This window comes from Kryptolebias marmoratus, linkage group LG15 (assembly GCF_001649575.2).
Source record: "Kryptolebias marmoratus isolate JLee-2015 linkage group LG15, ASM164957v2, whole genome shotgun sequence".
NCBI classification, from domain to species: domain Eukaryota; kingdom Metazoa; phylum Chordata; class Actinopteri; order Cyprinodontiformes; family Rivulidae; genus Kryptolebias; species Kryptolebias marmoratus.
The window spans coordinates 27,486,037-27,498,943 of NC_051444.1; the positions used below are offsets into that span (position 1 = coordinate 27,486,037).

Genomic DNA, 12,907 nt, shown 5'->3' on the forward strand with positions numbered 1-12,907 from the left:
AAACCACAAACTCCGCTCGAGAGAAATCATATTTTCAGAAGCTCCAGGCTTTGTTTGCAGGTACTGGACACTGATTGTCTTTCAGGTTTGCGTTGTACTGACTATCGTTTACGTGTGAATTACAGTTTTCCCAGGAAGTGCACAGACATGTCTCATTTGAAGACTCTAGTGACAAACCACACATCCAAGACTCAGTCTTGATCAAACATATTGGCGGTCACAGATATATGAAACATTTTTCAGGGAAGGACAAAATTTATGAAAGCTCTTTACAGATAAATAAGGAAGAATGCAGTCATACAGCATTAGAATTAACCCTTTAGGTGAATTTACTTTGTGAGTAACAATGTTTGGTGGGCTATAGTATGAGGCTCTTAAATATCACATTTACAACTTTGTTGTTTACCGGAAAAATTTAGCTGCTGCCTCCAGCAGCTAAGTGAGCACATACACAGAAACAAACAATACACAGATTGTGTATACACACTCATTGCAATTCCTTCCACACTGACTTGGAGGCGTAACAGCTTGAAAAACTCCTTGAAGCTGCAGGAGAGAGGAGCTGAAAGCAGAAATGTGAAAATCCACTCTGTCATCTTTTCACAAGCAGACAGCACTGACAGAAAGCCAAGCAATATTTCATAGCTGTTGTCATGTCTATTTACTCCAAACAATCTTACCCAACTCAGAGCACAGCTGGGAGTCAAGCAACTCTCAGCAGATGCAGGCACACACTTAGTAATTAAACATATAAGGGGTTTAAAATGGTTATGTGCTGTGTTAGAAGATTAAATCTTACAGTAAGAAGGTAAAATATGTAAATTCAGCTTCAAAAAGATCCGAAAAAAGACATACCAGTACAAAAAATTAAAAACATTTTTTTTGATGAAAACCAACTCTAGTTTCAACTTTTAAAATGTTTCTGATCAATAAAACATTTTCGGGAAAACTTTGTTCTGTTTACTCTTTCAGATAAGTTCTTTATTGCATCTAATTCATATTAATCTAACAATGTAGACTATTTTTTTCTAAAAATCAGGCATCATTTCTAGGTCTGTAGAGGCCTTAAATTAACACAAGTAGAGTCTCGTAACCTTGGTCGAGATGCTCTGGGGAGAGTGACTTCAGCTCTGCTGACCTCTACCTCCTGGCCTCTTTTTCCACCCTGGCTCCTGCTTCCAGACTGAAATGATGCTGATTGTGTTAGTCTAACCGCCTCTGCAGATCTGATCCCCCACGGGGCACCACTCACAATGCACCATTTGTGCGCCCCAACGATCGCCATGTGACAACTGACACACGGAAATCAGAGAAGGAGAGAAACCAAAGTGAGGAGGGCACCTTGGAGGCAGATCAATGGAGGGATGTTGACTCAGGAGAAGCAGATGTACAGTCCTAATTAATATGGTTATGTCCTCAGCCATGACCTCAGACAGGAAAAAGAGGGGTCGACCGCACAGGAAGCGGAATCGGATCGAGACGCATTAGGGGGAGATGAGGTCATTACTACTGGAGCCAACTGCCATATGATCACATGTTCTTAAAAAGTAAATACACAAATTCTTCATACAATGTTTGACTCTCAGGAAGAGTAGATGAAAAGAAAAAATTCTTCTATTTTTTCTAATTTTTCTGGCAAAAAAAGTATAATGAAACAAACCTAATTTAGCAAGATGGAGCAGGGTGTATCTGCACACAGTTTACATAAAGTCATTAGACCTAAATTATTCCTGAGTACTTCTAAAGATCTTTAATCTCCATAATTGTGCCAAGCTGTGAACTTGTGATATTTTCACAGTTTTGCACCAAACTGCCAAATAGAATAACATTTGTTTTGTGATATTGCAAATTTTCTTCTCAAATTGTCTTTAAGTGGTAAATACTACTAAACCATGCTAGTTGGATATTAAAAAAATATTTTTACAGCTGGCCTGTGTCAGTTAAGTGTTACTGTAACACAATAAGCAACATTAGTTTGCTGTCAGATTGGAGAAGCAGGGACTTTTGTGATAATAGAACAAGTTTAACCAATGCTCCAAATCAGACCACCAAAATAACTTCTTTCTTTCTTTTTTTTTTGGTCAACTTCTATAAAGTCAGCCTCTAAAGTCAACCTAAAAGAGACAGATTTGGTGTTTGAGCAAATGCTTTATTAATTTTTGTTGTTGTTGTTTTTTTTAACTAAACACTCAGTTCACTATTTCACAACATTTTTATAACCACATAAAAAAACAAGAGAAACCACTTTCTGAACTGCAACCTGGTCTGCAGTTTGTATGACCACAACCCAGCTTTTGCCTGAACCATGTGAAATTGGCGTTTAACATATTTTATGGTGAAAATTTAGCCTTACTTGTGGCTCTCCATTGTAATAAAAACATAACATTTCCTCAAAGCTCCAAGTTAAAATAACATTTAGACTAAACGGTACCATCAGCTGATCCTTGAATAAACTTGGATGTTGGATCATTCTTCAGCAGCTGTAAGAGTCATGCAGGACACACTTCTCCATTCTGTATCTTGTGGTAAAACATCCTCTGGCAGTAAAAGCCACAGACTTCAGGCCTGCTGTTATCTGACAGCACTCATCCTGAGCCTGAAGCTACGCAGCCGTCGGGGTGTTACAGCTCAGCCTGATGAATCTGGAGGACAACCATCTCAGCGTTTCCCCGAGAGGGGACACACAGGTGTGTGTGGACTTCCTCCTGCATGATGCTGATAGGAAGGCATGTGAAGCAGGTTTGGCTAAAAGCTCCTATCTCAAAAGAGATGGCTGTCACATATGAAAAACTGCAGCCTTGATTTCAGCTCGACAAAAGCTGTTTTGGGGATGGAAATTTTACAAAACTGTGACATTCAAAGCCATGAACTGATAAGGTTCATAGGTTGAATCCATCAAGTCCCAACAAGACAGGCCTCTTTTCCTGAGCTCTTTGTTTGAACTCTGCAGTCTGTTAAAACCTGGTTATTTCTTTTCAACAATGATCTCCTGCACAATAAACCACTAAAACATCCATTAAATCTGGCTTTAACTTGCAGCTCTTCTCGGGGAGACATATGTCTGTGTGGTCCTTTGTCATGGTAATAAAAAGGCAATATAGTCACCCCGAGCCCCCGCCCAATCTGCTCCACTCCAGACAAGCAGGAAGACATTAGCAATCCAATGCAGCATGCTGCTGATTTGCCTTTCACTCTCACCTGCTCGGGTCTCCAGGAGACTCCGGCTCGATGTGAAAGCCATAAAAATCTCATTATTGCTTTTCATCAGATGCTGGGAGGAGGGGAGAGAGTCCAGAACCACGAAAGGCCTCTTCTCGAGGTCAAGTGAGGGAGGATTTTAAAGGTCAATACTGGCATTTACAAACTCAAGATGCTGATATTAAATATTTTGTGCTATTATTGAATGGTTCAAACTTTGGCAAGAAAGAAAAAAAGGGGAAAACAATCATTTGAATTTATGTGTAGCTTTAAATAAAGCTCTAATGCACACTTTACACTAAGGAATCATTTGAAATAAACATCTTTAACTTGAGAGGTAGAAACACACTTGAAGGGCTTAAACTATTTTATTTTATCTCCATTTATAACCTTTGTCCTTGCATTCACTGATTTGAATACAGTTGGATTGTTTTGTTGTTAAAATATTAAAACACAGCTTGACAAAGATTTAAATGAACAGGGTGCACATGTTACATGGCGTTTCATATTAACTGATCTCAGTGGGTCTGCATCATGTAGTAATTATTATTTATTTGCCAAAATATCTTTTTAGTACCCATTGCAGTGTCATAATCCAAGATGATTGTGTGGTAATTGCTTGTTTAGTCTGGCCAAAACAACTCAAAAGGAAGAAAACCCTTGAATGGGGTCTGCTAATAATTAACATTTAACAGATGAATAATTGATTAACGTGACTATGCACTTATCTTTGCAACTGATCACCCAAGTGTTACAAGAAATAAAAGTCAGTAGTAGTAGTATTTATAGTTAAATGCTCTACTTAGAATTACTAGCGACTATTCTTCACAATCTGTCTGCCTGGTTTCCATTAAACTTAGATATCAGCCTGAGTCTAATCTCTCTCCTTCCATCACCGCTAACATACAGAGTGACATTAAAGGTCATTTAATTAGCTTTGAATCCATAATAATCAAAAGAGTTCTCATAGATCTCTGGGTAAGTGTGTTCTCAGTCAATCCAGTCGCTAAAATGAAATTAGACCAAATTTAAATAATTCAAACTAGTGACATTATAATCTCTAGCAATTACACAACTTCAAGAATGACTGAATTAATGAAGCTCTGCATCATTGATTCACCAATCTGAGTAATGATTTATTATGCAGCCAAAGCTCTGGATTACAAACACAGGGTTTGTCTACATGGCAGTTTATTTACCAGAGAATATTTTCGATAAATATTAACTTAGGCACCCGCTGACCCTTTCAACATTCTTATCAAGTCTTTGTGTGGTTCAGGTTGGGCTCAGAGACTGTAATGAGATTTCACATTGAGCCTAATAAAGCCTGGCAGTCTGCCTTAAGTCTTGAAAGATATTTATTAAGATAGTGGCTCCTTATCACACTGGCTCACAGACAACCCTCTTTCTGTGGACATGTGGTCATGTTTGACAGAGCCTATGGGTTTGAATGTTTGTTTTGCATAAAATATAAAAGGTCTAAGCCTGCTTCACATAAGATCAGAATTTATTTTCCAAGATTTTCTGAAGCGTTCAAAGCTCTGGCTAAGCATTATCGAGCTGGCAACAAGAGGCTTTGAAATACAAAGAGGGAAAAGGAAAAAAGGAAAAGCATGAGCAAGAAGATGGAGGAAAGAAAACATGGAGGGAATGTGAGTAGGTGAGCAAACCAAGGCATTAATAATTAATAAGGAACAGAAGATGCTGGCCTCGCATGACCTTACGCACACACAGACACGGTACTGCTCAGGTTTATGAATGGAAACTGATGCAAAAGAGAAGTGAAACACTAGAGGGCAGCAGTATATCTGTGCAAAAAGAGGCTCTGCAATTACAGTACAGTAGGTTAAAGGTCGCAACAGCTCGTCAAGTTCTGTATGATCACACGCAAGCTGCACGTTTTAATACACACAATCAGAGAGACCAAGTAGATGCAAACACCTTTCACTCATATTTAGCCATTTGAGCCAATCTTTACACATTTTCACACACGAACATGAACAGAACTCCTCCCGGTGTGTAAATACAAACCGAGGCATTAATAATGCTGAAATGCTGTCTCCCTCCTGCTGCTCTCGGTGCATTATGGATTAATTCTTTGTTACAGGTGTACACAACATGTCAGCGTGCCTCGAGCCAACTGGGTCACCCAGCTCCCACCATCATGACTCCACTAATCCCTGAGATAACTACTGACTTCTCCTGGCGGCACTTACAGGTCTTATGTTCAACTTACTTCATGTTAGGGATTTGTTTATTCTTAAACAAATCTTATCATTCCTATGCCTTAGTGGTTTGCTACATTTCCTGCAAACCAACAGATAATTTGTTGCCAATGCAGGATATTCTGGATTCTGTGATTTTTACATCGCTCTGCCCCTCATAAAGTCCTTTCCTGGTTCTGTTTTAGATTGGAATAAACCCACTAGTGGTTACGAATCTTAAGGGACCTAACTGAAGTTTAAAATAAAAAGATAAAAACTAGCAGTGATATGGACAAAAATGTTGTTGTTTTTTCCCCTGAATGAGAAATAACTTTAATAACTCAGCCCAGTCTTGGTGACTAAGTGTTCAGAACTGAAATCTATTTGTGGCATTTGTAGGAGCTGAAATCTGCCTCCTCATCTCCCCAAAGATCAGTTTCTTTCCCTCTTCATTTTAAACTGAAGTAAGATGGAAAGATCTGGACATGACATCACGTATATACCAGCTACAATTCATTGTATATAAAGTGTATTTGTACTCTCTTTTATTTTACTCGGTGCTGCATTTACTCACTTCTCAAATGCCACTGACTCACAACAATCAGGTGTGTTTAAAGCACAAGCCAACTAAGCTGCTGCCAAGGGAGTCGGCAGCTGACACAGCTGCACACAGATAAAGAAGAAAGAGCACCTCTGAAGCTGCTCCTGATTTATTGACTTCACATACATCCCATTTATTGTTGATTGCATTTCTCACATTCTAATAAACAAAAGGTTACAGAGCAACTGAAGGAAGCCATTGCAGGGTACTGACTTTAACAAAAACTGACTTTTAAGCTTTTTTAACTTGGACTTCTGTAAGTCAATTTAAGTCTAAAGAACCAGTTATTTAAATGCTGAAATATGAATGTAAACAAATCCAGACATTGTATTTTCAATAGATTATAGCCTCTTGTCAGGAAACTCGACCAACAGGTTGACTGCAACTGCGAGCTATGTCCCTAAACCTTTGTGGGAGGACGACTCATTCTAGGCAAAAGAGAAACTCATCTACGCCTCTGTCAGAAAATGAGCTTTTTCACTGTAAGAGAAATGTAAATGCAGTATCTCACTAGCCTGCAATTGCTGGCAACTACTTGGCAAACAGCATTGCTAAGGTAGTTTCCAGAATGTCTCAAAACATTTGCAGTAGTTCTCAATTTCCTCTTGTTTGGTTACAAACACTCAGAACTCAGTGAGGCTGCAACTGAAAAGTTGCCTTTTTTCTCACAGTTTTGAGTTGCCACATAGTATCCAACAGTCACAGCCCGGTGAGATACTGCCTTAAGCATCCTGCACATCTCTAGAGAACCGCATCTCATCTCACTCTGCCCTCACAGAAGATTGGGTTCACATTCAGTGAACAGCCTGCAAAGGTACTCCTCTGGGGCTACCGACATGTGGAGGCGTTCAGAGTTCATACAGTAGTTCTGCATCACAGCTTTACCAGTTCAAGGAATCCCTGAGGTGAAGCCCAGCAGGCACAACCCAAATCTAAAAACAATGACATTTAAAATATCAACAGTCTGCAGTGTAATGAGCACGGTCAAATTTGATAGTTGTCAGCATGACATCATCCAGATCATGCCACAAGTCAGAAAGGTCAAGGGTTAACCTAGCCAAGGGTAAAGTGGGCTGCTGCATCAGCACCACGGGGATGAAGAAAGAGAGAGAGAGAGAAAGGAGGACAGAGAAGTGAGTGAGAAAGTCAAGTAAAGTAGAGTAAGAAAATGTGATTATCAAAAAAAAACAACAATGCAAGGGGTAAACTAATGCAGTGTCCAATAACTTGGCTTCTTGTATCTTTTCCTCAGACTTCAGTTCTGTCTCCAAACAACCCCCTGCTGGATGCCTCAGCACCCCAAAGAGTCATGCTTACTGGACAGGCTGGCAAGCATGCACTTGCTGGCTCACTAATGCGGGCAGACACACAGAGACAGCTCCTTACCCTCACTGCCTTACATGGTGTTAAAGTGATACCTCTTGCTGCTGCAGCCCTTTGCATGGGGTTGCTAAGCACAGCCAATATATCACAAACACAGCAAAACAGCTACGCTGCCGATGTGGATAGCAGGGACACAGCTGGCTTGTTTCCTTCCAGGAACTCAGTGATTTTAGATCTGCGTTACCATTAGGCCAATCTGAGCCAAACACAATACAATGATGCTGCAGTCCTCTGCGATCATTTGTAAAGATCAACGAGCTGTTCGTAGCTGGGACAGCTTACGATTTCTTTTAGAAACACAAAAATACAAGAAATACAATCTATTGTAGTTGATGTACACAAAACATAAAAGTGTATCTTCTTACAGTACAGGTGAAAAGACAGCAAACATCTTTGACTCATTACAAAGTGGCATGTATTGTAGCTGCAGATCTAACTAAAAGACAAGGAAACAGGTACTACAGTGAATAAAAGAGCAAATGTGAGTGATGGTGACTCTTATGTCCTGACCTGAGGGTTTTCTCCAGCCTCTGACTCTGGAGCATGTCTTGAAGGTCTTGAGGACCCCTGCTGGCCCAGAGATGGGATGTGGCTCTTCAGGGGTCCTGAAGGCAGAGCTAAAGCTGAAGGCCTGCTGGGAGTCTGTGGGATGGGCAGGGCACTGTGCACAGGTTTGGGTTTGGGGAGTCCTGACTTCATCTTTGAGGCCACCAGGATGGCTGGCATCTTCTTCTCCCGTCCACCTAATTACCAACGCACGCTCCTCCTCCTCCTCCTCCTCCTCGTCACCCTGCCAGCTGTCAGTAAGAATCCCCTCTGACTAACTTCTGATCAGGGTGTCGTAGATAAAAAAAAAAAGTCAAACGTTAGGACTGCTGGTCTGATTTGTCAGCATCTGGATCTGTTCCTGCTGGAACTTAGCCAGGAGGGGAGCTACGCGTGCCAATAGTGCAGGGGTTTAAAACCCCCAATTCCCACCTGTATCCCGTTACCAAGCAGCTTCAGAACACAAAAATGTCCAAGTTTTTCTTTTAGAGCATGCATCCAGACAAACGTGTTCCATAAAGTCCAGCAAGCAAAACCAAAAAAATAAAAGAATCTCTATTCACACTTAAAACAAATTCCCAGATGCCTGGTGGTGTTGCGAGTGATCCGTCCCACTTACTCCCAGTTCAGAGTGGCAGTCAGCAATTAACCAAAAGATCCTCCTCTCCAACTGAATGCTTCTGGTTGACAGCAGGAAAGACCTTGTTTTATCAAGGTAAGGACAGAAGAAACAGATGGAGAGAGGGGAGGGAAAAAAAAGGAAGAACAGCAGCAATGCAGCAACCGTTCGCTTCAGCGACTGCTCAGCCTGTGACAGCACAGCCTGGAAAGCAGCGCTCTCTACTCCACTGCCTCTCTCCCTCTCTGGTAAGTCGTGTTCAGCAGCAGGTGTGGCTTAGATCAGAATGACATATGTGGGGAAAGGCTCAGCACACATCGGTCGCGTCTTTCTCCAGACTGCCTCCCTCTTATCCTGTTGGGTGTAATTCTTCTTTTAAAATGCCACATTTAAGAAGCTATTTCTTCTTATCTCCAGTTTAGAAATGTTACATTTGCAAGTTTAGAGTGAGGTGTTGGAAAAAGATTTTCATCCTATGAGCAATGTGTAAAAAATGCCAATTTTAAACCTTGATGTTTTCTTGGAGTCTTGAGACCATTTTATCATAGAAGGGAGGATTTAAAATTTACCTAAAAACAATGTTTTCTAATGGGTTTTGCAACACTTAATTTTCCTCAAGTCTTATCAAAGATGACATTGACATAGTTGTCTTGGAGAAAATAAACCACTTGAAGGGAATTAGACTGTGCTGTTAAGAATCCCAACACACACAAATACAAGAAATATCAGCAGACTCACTTTTCAGTATTCCCTCCCTGTTTTTAGTCCATAAATGTTCCCCTTTTTTAAATACAAGGTTGGCCAATTAGTGGTCTGGTGTTAGATCAGCCTGAATCCCAGCAGGCTTTAAGAGACTGCTGAAGTGTTGAACCAAATCTTACTGCAGTACTAAAGAAAAAAAGAAGGAAATACCGAATTCCTTCCTCCTCTCACTTATATCTAGCTTATATGAAAATTTACAAAGCCGTATTGTCTTTTCATCCTCATTTATTAACACCCAAAAGTAAAGTGCAATACCAAATGTGAACTGTCCAGCCTGCATTTAGCGATGTGTTGATTAAGTTGGTGCAGTTGGTTGGGTGACATCTGCAAAACCTTACAATAATTGTACATTTTCACAGTAAATGTGTTTCCTTCCAACTGTGCAGGGAATTTTGAATGTCCTAGATTCGCGCTTCTCAAACTGTGGTACAAATACCACTGGTGATACTCACGATCCCCCTAGTGCAGGAGTGTCAAACCCAGTGACACAAGGGGGCCAAAATTAAATATTTGGTCCTAGCCAAGGGCCAATCACAATCAATATTTATTAAAAATTACATAAATTAATTGGTTTTAGATGTATTATGTCAAATCATTCATATAGAAATATCAATGACCTTTACAGATTATACAGAATTTAGAGCAAACAGACTTTAATGAACACAGACAAATAGATCAAACTTCAAAAAGCACATCATTAGCAGCCATTTCTTACACCTCACTCAGCTTTTAAATGAAGTTTTTAACATTAAAACAGACAAAAACCTGATCATACAGAAATTAAAACCATATATTGTTGGCTTCTAAGTCACTGTCAGAGAAAACTTCAGTTTTATTAAGCAAAATAAGAATCAGAGACTCTATCTGAACCAGACTGGAGGGCCGGATGAAATGTTACAGAGGGCCGGATCTGGGCCGCGGGCCTTGACTTTGACACGTGTGCCCTAGTGGTACTCAGTAGAAACTTTGATATTAACTACTTTCAAGTTTTAAAAAAAACAAGCTGTTGTGAACTGAACTGTGGTGTAAATATGGAAACAACTTGAAACAAAACTTTAATGGAGAATATTTTGAGAATTCCTGTAGAAACTGGGGTGGATGAGCAGCAGTGCCAGTGAAGTCTTGCCTTGCCTTCCAGCAATTTTTGTTCAATTTGTATTCAGTTGTAGGGCAAACAAAAAGCCAAGATCACAGCGTATGCATTGCAGTTTTTAGTAATGAATGCATGGAATCATAACATTTGAAAATGCTCCCTTCAGCTGTAGTCAGGTGTGGTTTCCATGTTTTGATGGTTCCTCTTAACTTAGTCCAGTGATCAAAAATTTGAGTTGAGAGTCAAAGGCCAGGTGCATGCTGGCAGATGTCAATCAAAATCCAATCTTCTTTGAAAATTTCAAGGGTTAAAATAAAAGGTTATTAAAAATTATTATATTCATTTAGCAAGGAAAGTCTTTTTAGGATTATTGTTACAATTTTGGGGCACATCATCTGTAATGGACTTTGTGTTTATGTGGTGTCTGGGCCATTAACACTACACACCCCCAACAAATGAAGCCAATCAAGGAAGATCAGGCCTGAGTGTGTGTTTCTCAACCCTCTGGGTTTGTTGAAGGATTAGGGTTAAGATAAAGATGCATGTTTGGTCTTTAGATTAGAGCTAGGTGTTCAAGTTGACTGGTCAGTTTGTTTGTTTTTGTCAGGTAATCAACAGAAATATGTTGAGTTGTGTTATACAGCAAACTGGGCGCTCAACGAAATCATACTTCCTGCTGCAAAACAAAGTTGCCTACAGGTCAAACAAAAGAACATATGCTAACGTAATTTAGTTTTAAAGGCAATCCATCCAATAGTTGTTTTGATATTCAACTCTCGAATTATTTGTAGGGTCATAATATTAATTATTAATTTTAGTTTCATCCTTTGTGTACCATAACATTTGCACAATACTTTGATAAAAATCTCTGCAATCACTGATATATATTTCTATCTGAATCTCCAAACAGAGCAACATTTTCTTTCCCCCTGGAACCTTACCATCCACACAGCTAAAACTCCTCTGGTAATTTACTCTGAAATCACTGTTTACTTGAAATGACAGACAGAACTCAGAAGCTGCTTACAAGAAACAATTCAAACCAAACTAATTAGCAGAAATTGCCAGCATGAGGGACATGAGAAAATGAAACTCACTAAATCAAGTTTGGTTTTTCGATGTTCAAAATCAGAGTGAGGAGATCGTTTTGATTTATCCTAACGTAGCTGCTGGATATAAAACACACACTCACACACTTCTTTACCACAAACTTAATAGGACCAAGATTAATCCAGAAGAGGTTATGTTTAGTATGTTAATCCTGTTACATTAATCCTGAATTATGCAAATACTAATATCTGATTATGCCTAAGTGCCATCTTTGAGTGTGTGTGGGCGTATATGTGTGTATACAAGGAGATATGGTTTTGAAGATCTGAATAAATCAAATTTGTTCTCCAGTTCTTTATTAAAACCAGTGGTCTGACACTTGACAGTCCTAAAAACAATAATATTGCTTTCATTAAAACAAACAAAAACAATTTTTACTTTTCAGAATGGCTTCAGTGAAGTTTTTGTTCCACTGCACAAAATTTTCTAAATGAAAAACGTCTGTTTTCTTTTTCTAGCTAACCAAATGAGAACATGCAACATCACGCGAGGGCATGTTTTCCTCAGAAGACAACGGCTTCATATATATATCGTTTCAAATTCTTTCACAAGTTTCCATAACATCTGCTATGATTAAAAAGCCAAAGCGGCCCCCTCGACTCAAAACACCCATAACGTGACTAGAACCCTTTGAAACATATAGGAAAATACATTAACTCCACCCAGCTTGCCTCAGATGTCACTCTCTCATTTGGAAAATGGAAAAAAATTGAAATCATAGATGGCATAATAAGGGAAACTTCCATTATTTTCTTTCCTCTGTGATGATAAACATATGCTGGACCCACGTGGATCACAACGCAGAGCTTCACAGAGTAGGAAAAAAAAAGTTGTCAAATGTGATTTATGTTGCAACCTTTGAAGATACCTGATGAGAGTCCAGTGCAGTCTAATAATAGAGCCTGTTTGGCAGTAAATGGGCGGTATTGACAGTAATAACTAGGACACCCACTGCTGTGCTCTGCTGTATGTTTATACTGTATTTCTTCCCAGAATAATAAACATTCATGTGGGGTAGATGGTGGGTGTTTTCAGTGAGCTTCAGTCAGATTCATGTCAACACAGATTATATAGGGAAGCCATAGGTGGTGTACTAAAACATGTATATCTGTGAGTGCAGCTTTACTACGAATTTAAAGCTAGGCCAGCTGTTAGCAGCTGCGCATTATTCTGATACTTGCCAAATACACAATATTTTAATAAAAAAGAAAAAGCTACATGAGACAATGAAACACAACCAAAAAAGTTCAGTTTGAGCAATAGTCTGCTTTCACTTCAGGTGAATGAAGTCCATATAAAGGTTTGCAATTCAGTCAAAAAAAACAGTACAACTTTATTTTTAATCACAGTGGTAACATTATCTTGTCTTTTGGATTAAAAACAAGAAAAGT

At 39.4% G+C, this 12,907-nt stretch overlaps 1 protein-coding gene across 5 annotated transcripts in view; it reads right to left on the reverse strand.

Annotated features, from left to right (window-relative positions):
• The window catches only part of nav2a (neuron navigator 2a), a 228,525-nt gene that overhangs the window by 91,752 nt on the left and 123,866 nt on the right, over window positions 1-12,907 (reverse strand). For 3 of the 5 annotated variants that reach the window (XM_017426754.3, XM_037980060.1, XM_017426745.3), the window contains exon 1: window positions 7,897-8,755. The exons of the other annotated variants lie outside the window; for them this stretch is intronic. In XM_017426754.3, the coding sequence (XP_017282243.1) occupies window positions 7,897-8,112 (216 nt within the window). In that variant the 5' untranslated portion in view covers window positions 8,113-8,755. Of the gene's footprint in view, window positions 1-7,896; window positions 8,756-12,907 lie in introns of those variants that run through there. 5 annotated transcript variants of the gene reach the window in all.